General features: G+C 38.8%; 1 protein-coding gene across 1 annotated transcript in view; it reads left to right on the top strand.

The window, feature by feature from the left end:
* Positions 1-15,661, top strand: part of HMCN1 (hemicentin 1) — a 202,606-nt gene that overhangs the window by 75,815 nt on the left and 111,130 nt on the right. The window contains exons 12-18 of the mRNA XM_027811253.2: positions 8,658-8,799; positions 9,205-9,332; positions 10,036-10,149; positions 11,358-11,516; positions 12,830-13,024; positions 13,973-14,071; positions 15,444-15,571. Coding sequence (XP_027667054.2) covers positions 8,658-8,799; positions 9,205-9,332; positions 10,036-10,149; positions 11,358-11,516; positions 12,830-13,024; positions 13,973-14,071; positions 15,444-15,571 — 965 coding nt within the window. The remainder of the gene's footprint in view (positions 1-8,657; positions 8,800-9,204; positions 9,333-10,035; positions 10,150-11,357; positions 11,517-12,829; positions 13,025-13,972; positions 14,072-15,443; positions 15,572-15,661) is intronic.

Raw genomic sequence — 15,661 nt, 5'->3', positions numbered from 1 at the left:
CCCTCCAAGAATTTTAAATACAAAATCAAAACTCGGATCCCTGGAATTTGGGTGATGCTAAATGTAATTTCATGGTAGTCTTGGTTTTGCGTGTTCTGTGGTGTAAGTAAGCAAGCTTAGACAATGAAACACTTCTTTTAAGGATTGCAACAGTCTTTTGCCTCTACAGCACAGCTGAATAGTATGTAGAAACTTAGGGCTTTTGCTTGTGTTTATGTTGGCAATTAGTAGAGATGTTTGAGTTTAGTAATCTCAGCATATGATGAATTCCAGCAGTAGATTAATAAGAAATGAAGCAACACTGAAAATCTGTCTTATTGGGATCCATCTAAGGTAATCAAGTGCCAGTTGCTGTGCACTGAGATCACCGAAGAACAGCGTGCAGGTCAGCAGTTTGGATGTATTTCTTTACCTGAATGTACAGGTAGAATAAAATCATAGATGCTGTAGTTACTGTTTTGTCCATAGCAGGGTGGGTTTCCTTTACCTGCTTATTTGCTGAACGTTTAAAAATGTTGCAATGCCTGTCTGGTATCACCATCACAACTGGAAGGTGTTTTTAGCATTTGCTTATGAGTAGCACTGTTCAATAATTCAGAGTGATCTGTGCTAGCAGGGAAGTCCTAGAAGCACCTAAGCCGCACCTGGAAGAAGTAAGCATGCATATTGCATGTTCCACCCACCCATGTACCTAAACATAAACTTTATTTCTTGACTTTGAGCATTGAAATATTGTCATTGCTGTAAGTGATCTTTTGTCAAGCCAATGCGTGATGAGTACTGTCCTGTCAGTGGAGTCAACCACATTAAACGTGCAGTGGCGGAACGTGGGACCTGTTAGATTGACAAGTTGCAAGTGTGCTGCCTACTGTAGGTAGCTGATGTGGGCACCTACCAGCCAACTAACCGCTTGAAATCCAGGTTAAAAAAAAAAAATTGCACAGGAGACAATATATGTGACCAAAGCAATGGTAATACTTGGGTACATCCCACACAAGGAGCAGAAACCAGAACTGAACAAACACAACAGGACTTTCAGTGTGCCTATACTTTGTATCTACAATAATTCCAGGAAAGAGACTGCCTTGATGGACAAAAAGTAAGTTACCTCCTAGGTGTAACCCAATGCTTGGTTCCCTGAACATCCTCTGCTCTTTTCTCTGAAAAGAGACACTACAGTAACAAACATCTTAGTCCTTTGAGATCTCTATATAACTGATTGTGTGAATATCATTCACTTTGGTACATGGGTGCACACTACAGTAATGGGCAAGGAGAAATTTGTTATACCGTACTGAGTTCTTCAAATGTGGAGAAAATGAGGAAGGGAATAAAATAGAAGTATTACTGCTTTACTTACCATTTCAAACTTAGAAAGTTAATTAAATGCAAGGTGTCTGTCCTAAAGAATGAAAAGCAGTTTAGTGCCTTCTGTACTGCTTTCTAGATTATTCGGAACTGTCTGAGAAGATGAGTTGATATTATTTCCTCAGCTGCGTATTTTGAAGTTCCTACCTCCTATCTGGTAGCACTGTGATGCTTCCACCCTTGCTAGAGCAGGAAGTAAAACAGTTGAATTCTCGGCAATGTTCTGTGATGCAAAAGTCAGTTTTCTTTGAAAGAAAGAGAAGATGAATCAATGCATATCCCAGCTCCTAACTGTCATTCACAGCAGGCTTAATGATAGTCATTAAGCTGCTTTTCAGAAACTATCCTCTTGCACAAGAAATGCAGGTTAGCAGAAGGGTCAGGAGTTGCCTGAGCAGCCTCTGGAGTACTCTGCCACTCAGGAAAATGAATGAGCATCCCTAAGTTCATTTGTCTTCTCCATACAGCCGCCATTCTTAAAGAGTTTTTTTTCTAGATTCAGTGAAAGGGAAGTGATGGGGGAAAAAATTGTTTGCATTATTAGAGTAGCCATTCTTATGGCCTGATTTCATGAGTTGGCTTGAATTTACTGTTTGGGAGGTTTATTTTGGTAATATTCCCTGGGTGAAGTCCTCTACAGATCAGTAGAAAAGCAAGACAAACAAAACATGCTCATCTGGCTAGAAATACCTTTACATTTTCTGTGTCTTGTTGAACTTGTGATGAATTAGCTAATAAGTGATCAAGTTTTTTTTATTTTTTTTATAGTATTCAAATTATGCAATGTAGGATGAGTTTTTACTCCAAAGAATTTAAGTCCTAACTTGATGAAAGATAAAAAATATTAGGGCATTAAACAGGAAATTAGTGTAATTAATCTTAATTTCTGTCACTTGATTTCTTGCTCGGCATTTTCTTGCTTTCTCACAGAAAATGTAGGCCTTCAGAAGGATCTCTAAGAGGAGTTTTGGAGGAATGGAACCATAACATCTAGAAATCAGTACTTGTAGGTGGCTTCTGACCTACATAAACCTCTGGTTCAAGGCAGTAGACTATGTGGATCTCTTGGAAACTAGCTTCTTGCAGAATATTTGATCTCTGTTACTGCAGCAGTTTTCCTTGTGCTTTTTATTAATTAAACTGTTAAGTATTGTAGCTATAAGAAAGTGTTGGAGTTGCAACCCTTCTAGGGGGGCTGTGTGTAGTCCTTGGTAATACACAGGAGCACAAGCAAGTTCAGTTTACATTTCAATAAAGTGAACTGTGTTTCTTATGTGAAGATGGGGACATGTCCCCTGAGAAGGAACCCACTAAGTTCTGGAGGCTGAAGTCCCCTATTTCATGTTCTATAAAGAAACATCACCTTGGAAAACCAGTACTGTATCTGCAGCATGTCAGTGCTGCTCTGCTGGAGCAGGAAGCCTGACTTTTTAATATTCATTTATAAAGGTGTTCACAGGGTGGTTTTTCCTGAGCCTGCCAACTTCTAGGGCTGAGTACAAACCTCGACAGGGACATGAGGAGGAAGGAGCTGCCTTTCTTTCTGTACTTTCCTTCTGCAGGTTGTTCTCCTGCAGGAAGGCCATTGAAAAGGTCACTCATGGGGTGTGTATGGTGTCAGATGCTTTCTTTATGGCCTCTTGTTCACAGCCAGTAAATACTTGGGTGCTTAACTATTTCTGATAGTGTGCATGCAGTCAGTGAACGCCAGGTTAAAAGGAAGTGCAGGGAGGTTATGAAAAACAACCTTGGTGAGAAGTCTCTTTGACTGTAGTGCATATCTACATGTCTTTTGGGAAGTAGTTCTTTTGGCTACAGAGAGAAGATGGGTGTTCCTTCCCTTCTTGTCTTTCACAGCGTGCTTTCTTTGTTGTGGGTTGGATGCTGCGTAGTATAGCACAGCAGATCAACTTGTTCTGTCCTGCGGTAGGAGAGGGTGCTGCTGGCACAGGTGAAATCGCAGCTTGTGTATACTCACTGGTTGAACAAGAAGATAACTCTCCCCCTTTACCCTACAGAAGTTAAGTAGGTCCTTGGAAGCTTCATGGAGAGTCTGACAAAAGCAACCGCGAGTGGCAGTGCTGTGTACTGCTCACCTGAGCTAATGCAGAAGCAGTTATGGAAGCAGACGTTTCCGTGGTTTGTTGTGCAGCGTCGCCTTCGCAGTGCCAGGACGAGGGATGATGCAGGGTGACACACCCCTGCGCTTCTGCGTGGTTGAGGGTGGATTGGGAAGGAGATCAGTGGGAACTTGGCAGCTACCTGAGATGGCTGGCAAGTGAATGAAGCGAGATAATAATGTCCAAAGACAATGTTCCTTTTTAATTAGGTTCACTTGGTTGATGCCAAAAGTACAGATGAATGTGACAGGCTGATTAATGCTGAAGGCTACTTTTTGTTTATCCCCATTGAATGTTCTCATCTTTATTTATGCTGTAAGAAATCTGTTCTGAGCTTGCTATTCAAACAGGAGCCTTTGTCAGTTTTTCTGTTTGTATACAATATTTCTTCCACACTTTTTTCATTTGGCTTGTGAACACAAGTATAAAATTCTATTGAATATTAATTCCAATGTATATTGCTAAAACATGATTTAAATTTAATAGAAGTCAGATGAATGGAGAGGATTCCTTGTGCAAATGTAGTGACGGGTTATGTGTTGTATTTGTGGTGTTATTTCATAACATGGGATATAATGTGAATTCTGTACCCGATCTGACATCAAAATGAAAATCTGTGCTCTGGGAGGAATTCTTCATAGTCCCAGTCTTCTGTCTCACTGACATATGTTAATAGCTATCATAATAGTGGAGTTGGATCTTTTCCCCCCTGTGCCTTCCCAGTATGCACTCTTGACACTAACATTATGTAGGTTTTTAGACAGTTTGAGATCAAAGCCATTTCCTTCCATTTATGTTTCCACATGGGAAAACTAAGGCATATCCATAAAACTCACAGTAACACAAGAATTTGTAGGCGTTGCTGTGGTCACACAGGACTTTTGTCTGAAGAGAATTATTTTTTTACACCAACACTACAGTTCCTGCATTACTAAAAACAGAGCTTTGTGATAAGCACTGCTCTTGTAGTATCTTGGTAGTTAGAAACCCAAGTAGTCAATTCAGACCCATTTAATTGATGCTAACAAGAATGGGTTGTAAGTACACAGGGCTGCTAGTGAACAGACGGGACATGAGGATGGGGCTCCATCCACTCTCTACCGGTACCTGTGTGTGTGCAGGATGATCTCGATGCCTACTCTAAGGTCTAGAGGAAGTGAAATTTTACAAAAATCAAACCCTTGTAAAAAATTTGCAACAAATGTGTGCAAACTACTGCCATAGTTGCATTCCTACATGGTGTTTTTTTAATCTAGATACACATTTGTTTTTATTTAGCCTTGTTAGTGCATTACTTGTCAGTTGAATAGGCTGAGCCATTCTGTTTTCAAAAAAATTATTCCAAAACTTTTGTTAGTGTAAAAGGCAAGAAAGAATCTTGGGGGTGCTGCACAAAAATATTGGTACGTTATTTGAATGATCCATTACTCATATCTGCAGGGTGGCTTTTGGGCTATGTTTCTGTTGAAAAAGAAAAAGTATGCAGAAAGTTGTTGAAAAACATTGGCAATAAGTCTGTTTTTTTCTAATAAAGGGTGACAAGAAGGTTTTATGTTGTATGAAATAAAAAAAAATGGTATTTGCTGATCCTTTTTCATGTTAAGTCTAACTGCTTCAAATGGTTTTAATGTAACAATCCATGGCCCTAATATTCAAGTTACAATCTTCACACCAACTTTCTTTCACTTGAGAAGCTTTACCCATGGTCTATTTTGTCTAAAAACTTTTATTCTACAGCCTTGAATGGGATTGCAACTGTAAGGAGCTCGTGCTTCTCTTGCCCATATACAAATCTTCTCCTTTAAGCTACAAAGAACAAGGCAAAAAAAAAAATCAGTGACCTGTCATACAAGAAAGCCTGTTCTGTGTACCTGCCTGGTGGCTGGCCTTTGAGCAAGAAAACAAGGTGGTTAATTAGTGGCAAATGGGTAAATGTAGCCTCACTGATTCAAGCTGGTAGCTTGATTATTATGGCTGTGTATATTGACTCTTCCCAATTCATTCCATTGCTTATATGTTAAATACAAATATTCCTTCCATCTTCTTCTTCTCACCTGATAATATCATTGTGTGAAAATAACTGCATGGGCAATGGTGTGTTGCCAAAGCATAACATGTAACAAACAGTTTCTTAATATCGACACGGAGAGAAGACCTTCCTGAAGACCAGAGCATGCAGGGGATCTCCTTGTGTCTCTTGGCAGGATATAAAACAAAAGAAAAATAGCTGAGAAGTCTGTGCATGTTGTGAATCACTGGAGAACAGTTCTGCAACTTGGATCCATTTCTTGCCTCTCCCTGCCTGTGGGCCCCCCCCCCCCCCCCCATTTTTGGGTTTAATCCTAGGACTTTTGGAACTATGGCTCTGCCTTCCTCTGGTGCCTTTCCTCTGGAAGTGTATAGGTTTCAGAAACGTTATGAAACATGGGAGAGACTGTTGAGAACCCTGCAGCTTTTTCTCAAATCTGCAAGTGAAAAACTAATGAACTTGGGGAAGGTTAACGGACACAAATTTAAGAAAGGAAATAAGGCATTATATGCATCTGTGTTCACAAGTTTGGAACTTAGTGCAAATTAGTTGCTGTTTATTATTTAAAGTATTGATTCTCTTGGGCAGTATAGCTGTCTGGTTTTGCCTAGACTTTTACTTACAGGTCTCAAAATCCTTTATAAACTCCCATGAAAACAGTCCAGTCCTGACACTAATAATTCTGCTGCCCGGAGCACCAGGTGCCATAGTGCATCAAAGAGCTTTCCTCACAGCAGCAATTCCATTTCTCTTTGAAAGAGGCATTTCATGTGCTTAGTAGGGGCATGCAGACAAGTTTGCACGAAACACTAACAGATGCGAAATACTCATGAAACTCAAACACAAAACATAGTGCATATATTTTAAATAAAAGTATACTAAAAAGGTTACATCAAAGTTATGTCTATGACTTGTGTACTGATGCTTCAACTAGTTTTATTTCAAAACTAGTATTTCCTTGGGATCCTTGCTCTCCTATCCAGTAAGTTGTATTACAGGACAAATAATTCTATAGTAACTATGACTGTATCTCATATCCATGGGACAGTAATGTGCTCCCCTGCCTTGCAGCTATGATGTGCTGTAATTAGTCCTTGTGATCAAGTGGGTTTGGACCTGCAGAGGTACTGACACCTTGTTAAAGTCAGCAGTGTGGCTCAGTCGATAGTATCTATAGGCTCACCAATCTGTGTTTCCTAAACCTATGCTACCCTTGATAAAATTTTCCATGTAAAAGATGAAGAGATCTCCTGCTGTTCTTAGCTGTGCTCTTAATTTGATGTTTGAGCCTTTGAAAACTATTTAATTTCTCCTTATCTCATTTTTCTATCAGTCACTAATCCCCTGTCTTTACGTGTGCTGAGATCGTGAAGAGGAAGATTGTTTTCCAAGTTCTGTGTTGCAATGCCAGTCACTTACAAACCTGCTGGTTCAAACCCTCAGGGTTTCTGCCCTGCAAGGAGGCAGAACCTGCTTCACCTCCGTCCTAGAAGCAGCACAATCTTCTGCAGGGAGATTCCTCTTCTGGGCCAGAAACACTGTGGATTTTAGTGAGTAGTTTTTTAAGCAAAGGGTATTGCAACACAGAACTTAGACAATAATCTCCCTCCCTGCAATGATGATGAAAAGGGCATGGTATTAATTCTTCCAGAAAGGTATTTGTAGTAGCAGTCTGAGTTGTTTCTGTTTGCAGACTGAACTAGAAAGATTTATACTGTTCAGCTGGAAGTTGCACAGCATCACACCTTCATCTTGTCCTTGATGGATTATGCCATGCATAAATATATTGTGTGTACTGGCTCCTACACATGTTTTTCCTTAGTAGCCATGAAAACATGTCAAACATCACCTGAGTCTGTAGGATGGTGTAATTCCCGCTGAAGCTAATAAAAAACCGCTAGGCAAGCAGTCCTAGATTCAAGGTACCTCCGTAGTTAGTGTATTTAGCCCCTTTTACTCCCCAAAAAGGGAGAGTTAGGCTTAGGCTTTTCATTCCATGGTTGCTAGTAAAAAGATCAGCTGTGGAGGAATAGATGTTAATGCAGTGTGGATTAGCAAAAGGCAAAGTTGCCAAGATGAAGACTGATACTACTGATCATATAGTAGCTGGTTTCATGCCCTAACAAAGATGAAGTAGCACTAGTTGGTACTACAGGTTGCTACTTTTCCACCCATTAAGCGGTGTGGATCTTTTTCTTGCCACTGTAAGTAAAACCAAATTGTATGTACCATAGAAGAAAATGTCAGTTGCCACAGGGAATTGTTTTGGTGGTCTTTTTTACTGAGGAATTCTGTCTAAGGATAAAAGGGAATGCATTCTATGAAGTTCACGGGTCAGTTTTCTGGTGAAAATCCAGCTGAAATCCAGAACGTCCATGGGCATTGCTAACACTAGACTTGGTGGTCTTCAACATTATTTTGCTGTTAATTTCTTCCTCTGTGTGTGCACGTCTATTGTTAATTTTATTTTTATCACTCTGCTTATGTTCTTACCATTGGCCTGCCTGAAGATTTGTGGTCATTGGCTTTAGTTTTCAGGAATCGCCGCAAATTTGTTTTATATTTCTCAAAATTGGTTCTGTTGCTGCTTTGCTGATTTTTAAGCATGCATTAAGAAATCAGAGTTAATTATTACATTCAAGTTCAATCCATGGGAAACCACCAATATTCTCATGGTTTCTATTTGGAATGATAACCCCGCACAGCCTATGCCTTTTTCAGCCTGGCTTTGTCACCTTGATGGATCATGTTGGTGAACTTTGATTGGTTCTGGCAGCTTTTTATCAAATCTACAAGTGAAAAACTAATGAACTTGGGAAAGGTTCATGGACCAGGTGCTTCCAGCAGAACTGGTGCTCCAAATTCTGGATCTCAGAATACAGGAAACCGTGTAGGCGCGTGAATTGATTTGGTCTCTGTACCCTGAATCCCGACGTACTAACTTTTATAAAGGTATACGTGTTTTATGCTGAGGACTCGGTAGACTGTACTAGAGGAAGAGAGGAAACAAGTGGGCTCTGGCCTTCAGTAGGATTGTTTTTTCACTGTAGAGCTGTTTGAGAATTGGAATAAAGTTGTTTATAATCTGTGTTTTCTAAATTGGATCTTCTGAATTGCATTGTTTTTATTTCTTTTACTAGAACCACCCAGGGTTGTCATTTCACCTAAGAATCAGACTTTTACAGAAGGCTCTGAAGTGTCTATTAGGTGTTCTGCAATGGGTTATCCAAAGCCGACAATAGTATGGACACACAATGATATGTTTATTATTGGTTCGAGCAGGTAGGGCTTACAGCTGTCTCTGTTTTGGTTGTTTTTTTTTTTTCCTATGTGAGAAAGCAGTTTTGAGGAATGCCAAAATACTCTTTATTTCTTTCACAGGAGTCTGACTGTTTCAAATAGCACCTCAGCCTTCACTTTTATAACTTTAATTTCAATTTTCTTATCTCTAAAATAGAAATAATTCAGTTTTCTTCAGAAGGCTTTTTACAAGATTAATTTAAACTCTTCACAAAATGCATTGATATCCTCTGGTAGACATAATAATATTTTGTTGTTTATCATGAGAACAAACCAGCAATACCTTTTTATAAACCATCTAGTCATGTTGCTGCTTTGAATGTGGATGTAACTGTTACTCTTTTTTCTTTAACTAATCATTTTGGTTGGTCCTTTGCATGTTCCTAGGTATAGATTGACCCAAGAAGGCACCTTAATCATAAGAAAGGCAATTCGAAAAGATGCAGGGATTTATGGTTGCTTGGCAAGTAACTCAGCTGGGACAGAGAAACAGACATCCATCCTTACGTACATTGGTAAGTTAAAGAAACAATGTAGTGAAGTTGAAAAAAGCAAAGTAATACATCATCAGGGAGGAACTGTTAAAATTGGAGCTATGCAGATCATACTGGTAGAAATTTCAAAAAACTCAGACAAGATGTTGAACAGCTCAGAAATGTCACTTGTTTTTTGTTCACATCTGAGTAGTGTTGTTAGGTGATATTTGGGGCTTACTATTTCTTCCTTATGGTATTTTTAAGAAAAAAAAAAATTAAAAAATTGGATATTGAAGGGGGGTAAGCTTGCAAACCTGAGCGGGTCTTTGGAAGAGAATCATGTTTCTGTAAATTCCTGTAGCATGCTTAGCACTCTGAAGTCCTCATCTGAATTGTGTCCTCTAAACACTATTTTAATGCATTGATAGCAGAGTACATACGACATCTGGCTGGAGAGGAAGAGTGACTCTTAATCTTTCTATTTTTCTACAGGTTAAACTTTTCTGATTCTATCCTTAAATTCCCTGTCTATTCTGTGTTTGATCCAGGTGCTTTGAATCAGAGTTTTTCATGTTTCCTAGTGTTTATTTATCATCTTACATGATTTTTAAGCATGTTTGACTTTCAGTGCAAATATTCTTCCATATGACAAGAGAAAATTAAAGTCTTTTGTCGTTTATATCTTAAAAATGGGGTATGCTTTGGATGAGGAACTCACGTTTTCTATGTTGTTTCTTTTTAGAGGGCCCAACATTGACCATAGCTCAAAGTGAAATTCTGGTTGCTCTTGGAGACACAACTGTTATGGAGTGTAAAACAACTGGAATCCCACATCCCCAAGTTAAATGGTTTAAAGGTGCACTTATTACTCCTTGTTTGGTTTATTTATATTAGCAGGAATATTTTGAACAGTGATCTTGAAGTGACTTCGTTTTCTCAAAAGCTTTACGTAGTGTTCAACTAGTGACTGATGTATGACATTCTTTAAATCTAGAAGATACGGCACTTGACCTCTGGGGCATAAATTTTTGCTTGTGTTCAAATACAGTGAATTAACATACTGTAGCATAATTAATAATAATTTTTTTAAAAAAGCTGAGCCTCTTGTGCCTACTTAAATGAGGTTTGTTCTTCTGTCAGAGAATGTTCAGCTACAAAAATCGTAAAACATTTTTCTTTTTTTTCCTGTTGGATGTTTTCTCTAATTCTTTTGCAACATCTAGGAAATTTTTATGTTTCTTCTTCCGAATCTGAGGTGTCTACTACAGTTTTTTTAGTAGTGAGGCAGTATATTGGTTACCAGAACTGCAGAAGTTTCTATAGAGTTAAATGGGAGTTAGAGAATCCATGTCTCAAGACTGAACATTTATTCTCAGAAAAAACAGCTGACTCCAGTGTGTGGTTGTACAAACCACCTGCCTACTGATTTTCTGGAAATAATCCTGTTAGGTATTGCTAACGGATAACTTATCTAGTCCAATATTCCATCTCTGACAGTTGTTGGAGGGAAGCACAAAACTCTGTGGTCTGTTTGCAAATAACCTTCCCTCAAAGGAAGCTTCTTCTGCACTCACTACACTTAATGGATGGCTTGTATTTTAAAGCAGGAGTCAACAGGCTTTGATATTCATCCCAAAAGAGTACATGTGGGCCAACTTTGAATGTTTACACGTCATGACTGTGGCTCCCGCTGAGCTTTAAGAGGTAGCAGACCTGTTTTCTAGGTTTTGTGGAATTCTCAACTTGGTACAGAGCTGGCAGACAAGTGGCCACCACATGTAGCCTCTAAATTGAGAAGGAGAAATACAGCTTGGCACAGTGTCCTGATGCTGATCTCTGTCCAAAGCTACTTGGGTTTGTGTTCCCCTTATGAAACAAATAAGTAAAAAAAGATTGTATCTAATGTGGTAATGAATTTTTTCACTCAGTTGAAAGCAAGTCAAAGCACTCATCTGCTAAATGAATACAGCCATGCTGTGAAATAATCTCAAACTCGGACACTGTTTTGTCGGGATAATTTTGATATTGCTATATTTCATTGACTTTTTTCTATCTGAACTTTAGGTGACTTAGAGTTGAGGGCATCGGCATTTCTCATTATTGATACTCATCGGGGTCTTTTGAAGATCCAGGAAACACAAGACCTGGATGCTGGTGACTATACCTGTGTGGCTACCAACGATGCAGGGAGAGCTTCTGGAAAGATAACTTTGGATGTGGGCTGTAAGTACCTGGCTATCTAGACAGTAAATACTCTTAATTGCCGTGTTTCTGTACCTGATCAGTGGTGCCTCGGTTATCTAAACCTTTCTCACAAATACGTGTAAGTCTGGTGTGTGCTGGGAACACCCTTTTGGTGGTGTTCACTAAACAGTTGCCTTGTCCTGTTTTGACTTCAGCTTTCCTTCACTTTTGCTTTTTTTGTAAAGCATAAAAATTATGAGGAGGAAGAGAGAGGCAGAGGGGGAGGAAACTGTTCAAACCTCAACTTAATGTAATTCTCAAATAGAGAATATATTATACTAACTTAAGTTACTGTGTAAGGTTATTGAAGCCTAGCCCTTCCTCTCCTCTTTCTCAAGTTCTAACTGCTTGTTGCCTGACACATCACCTCTTGTTAGGTGCTGTTCCTGTCAGGCACATACACTGTTGGAAGCAATGAGCAACACTGCTTGAAGGACACAAGGAGTTTAACAATACTGACTGTTAAAGGAAACATTCACACAGACGTGGGTACCACTAGGTTTGCTTTAATCACAGCTCAGAGCTGGGCCACCACCCCAGTGAGTGGCAGAGAACAAAGGGATACGGCACAGCTTATATACGCTCATCAAATCATTAGTCAATGTCCAAAGTTTTTAGAAGTTTCCTTTGGTCTTGTCAGTTCTGCGAATCCATCACCTGACTCTGTCCCAGTTGATTCATCTATTTGGTTCCAGTCTCTACCTTGGTTCCAAGGTCCTCCTGGGATCATGATCTTCTTTCTGCCTGCTTTAACTCACACAATCCTTCAAGCACACTTAGTCTCTGAACAAGCAATTCCTGTTCACATATAGTAATTTTTTCTAGAAACACCTGCGTTTCTGAGAGCACCTGTGTACACAAATTGGTCATCTATTGTTTCTCTATTCTCCCACTGATTAACTTGACTAAATTTTAAACCAGCCTTGGATTAGGGCTATACGAGGGACAAGGCCTGGTTCTGCCATTTAGCAGCTTCAGCACATTAAATTTCTTAATTCAAAATACATTTTCTTTAACACTAACACTGAGTATGCATGTTTGTCTGATGGGGTGGCTGCATCTTAATTTTTTTGAGATATTTAGCTCATTTCTGGCCTCTCTATTGTAGGTACAGAGCATGCAAGGGTGCTTTTGTAAGGTATTGCTAGAGGTGGGAATCTGTTGTTAGAGGAATAACTGTGCTTGAGAGAACATAAGTTTAGGTTGTCAATACTTTGAGCAGAATGCTAATGTCACGGTGCAACCCCAGTTCAATTTCTGTCTACTCTCTGTCTTGTTTCCCCATGCCCCAGCTCCCCCAGTTTTCACGCAGGAACCCAGCGATGAATCTGCGGATATTGGCTCAAACATCACACTGCCGTGCTACGTGCAGGGTTACCCGGAACCAAAGGTTAAGTGGAGGCGGCTGAATGGTGCTTCCCTTTTCTCAAGACCATTCGCAGTTAGTTCTGTCAGTCAACTCAGAACAGGAGCTCTGTCCATTAATAGTAGGTAGACTGAACTTTTTTAAAAAAAGATTCCAGAAGGAAACACGACACATGCAATGTATTTAAGTTAGTATACTGCTTTATAAAATCATTAGCTTTGATAAAAATCCAGTCTTTTTACAGAGATTGTGTTTCTGATACTGCTTTGTTGCTTTTGATGTTCAGTTTGTTTTCCCAAGAGTTTGTAAATTCAGTTGTGTTTGGTCATTGGCTTCATTCTTCTTCACAGAAATTATTACACCTTTGTTTAAATACATGTGGGCTATGGTCTCTGTTAATACTGAGGAGCCATGAATTTTCTTTTCTTTTTTTTTTTTTTTTTTTTTATTGAGAGAATTGTTTCTAAACTCACTCTTTTAGACTTAGACAAGTCCTAATTTGGGTAATAACTAAAAATTCTGCAAGTGGCTTTGTGACTTCGGTTACTTCAGAGCATTTCAGTCACCCTTATGCTAATTGATGTTACACTATTTTCTTAATCAGCTGTTTTTATTCCTTTCTAGGCATAATCAGGCTGGGTGAAGTAATTCCTTTCTACTGTACATATAGTGCAGTAACTCATGTCTTACGTACTGTTTTGTGGGTTGGCTGTTGACATACAGGCACACATATGTAGTAAGCAATATTCCATAGTCAATGCCTTATATGCTAGTGTATGTACACGTAGATATAGAGTGTACTACCACATACTATTTATGCATATTATATACTATATTAAAGTATATGCAATAGATGAAGTGATGAAAAGTATCTCATATATATGTATGTATGTAATGCTTTTTTTACTCAAGTGCTCATAAGTTGCTTCTGTACATAGTGACAGATGGAAAGGAATGATTTGGCTGAAAGCGAACGATAAAAGGATAGGGTATTCTTGTATTGCAAACTTTTCAATATCATTTCAGACACTGCAATTGGATCTCTTTTTTTTTTTTCCCTCCCCTCTAGATTTGTGGGTCAGTGATGAAGGAACTTATATCTGTGAAGCTGAGAACCAGTTTGGAAGGATTCAGTCGCAGCCAGCCACTATCACAGTAACTGGCCTGGGTAAGTGGTTAATGTCGGTGATGACGGTGAAGGGGAAGACTGGCAGCATTACAGTATGTGGAATTCACTGGATGAGGCGATAGTTGGTGGTGTTTGTTCAATAAATAGGACACCTGTGGGTTATGTATGTGAATCAGAAGACGTTTGCATGGAATATTGCAATTCAGTGTATTTTGTGTGTTAGAACATTGTCTTTTCGAGTGGCTAAATTAATTTGAGTTAGTTCCTCTATGCTTTATAACACAGACCTTAGAAAAGTGATTTGTATTATCTTCTGTTTCTTATTCCTAAGTAAATTTATTAAGGAATAAAAAATCACCATAATGATTAATGCTAATGATGGGGTTTCTGACATTTAATTAATCTAAAAAAAAAAAGGAGGGGGGCAGCAATGAACTTGCTTAGTTCAGTGTGTTGACAGAACTGGGAAGGAATCTTAGTGATTCAAGAAGACAATAAATGTCTAGCTTTGACAATAGCTGTGCTGTTAAGGAGTTGTTTATAATCTCAGTTGGAGAATTGGCAATAAAAGGAAAAATAATGCTGTGGAATGTATACATTTGTGTGAGGATAAGAAAGGAGTCCATCTGCCATCAAAGAAAGCATTTGTTAACTTAAACCGTAGTGGGAATCTGTAATGCTAGTAGTATTTGACAGACATGTTTTTATCTATTTAAAAGTGTTATTTAATCTCCATGACTTAAAATTAATTTACCAGGCATGTGCCCAGGAATGCTTTCTGTTGGCTTTTTACAGAGCATGCAGAATTCTCTGCTGGGCTGTTAACCGCTATTCTAATCCTTTAAAATGTTATGCCCAAAGGAAATTACCACTTATTTCTTGTCCACTCCAGACCTGCTACTTTTGTTCTTCAATACTTGGTCCAAGTAAGGAAAAATAATCTATCAACTTGGTATCAGGGGAACATGAGTTTTCAGGGAAATGCTGGTTTGGATCTGATTTCAGCTGGACAATGTCTTCCTTTTGCTGCCATTCCTTAGTCTTTATGTTACCCCACCCCTTCAATTGTTTGTTTCTTCTTTTCTTGCCTGCATCTTTGACATTTCAGATACCGAAATCCCATCTGATATTTTTTGTCATAAAATTAAGTAAGTTGGAACTCTTACCAGTTTTTTGATGGCAACGTCTTCTTCATATGCCGTTTTTCCTTTCTGTTTAAATTGTATAGTTTTCATTGTTGGAAATGTTTCTTGCTCTATGTTTGTATAATACCTTGCTCAAGGAGACCTTTGTCTGATGCTGCTGCAAGTAGCATTATTGACAGGACTGAAAATAAAAATTTGAATTTAATACTTTACATGAATATATAAAAATTCCTAATAATGTTTTCTAATTGTCTCATTTAATGAAGTTACACCTCTGATTGGAGTAAGTCCACCCACAGCCAATGTCATTGAGGGGCAGCAGCTCACTTTGCCATGCGTACTGCTTGCTGGAAACCCCATTCCAGACCGGAGGTGGATTAAAAACAATATGGTGGTAAGACTGTTTTGTTTTCTGTAAGATTTATTGGCAAAGGAAAGCTACAACTGACATTTCAAGTCACGATAACAACTTGGTTCAATTTAC

Source organism: Falco cherrug, chromosome 12, assembly GCF_023634085.1.
Source record: "Falco cherrug isolate bFalChe1 chromosome 12, bFalChe1.pri, whole genome shotgun sequence".
Taxonomy (NCBI): Eukaryota; Metazoa; Chordata; class Aves; order Falconiformes; family Falconidae; genus Falco; species Falco cherrug.
Note: the sequence above shows the minus strand (reverse complement) of the source record. Positions and strands in the feature narration are given on the sequence as shown.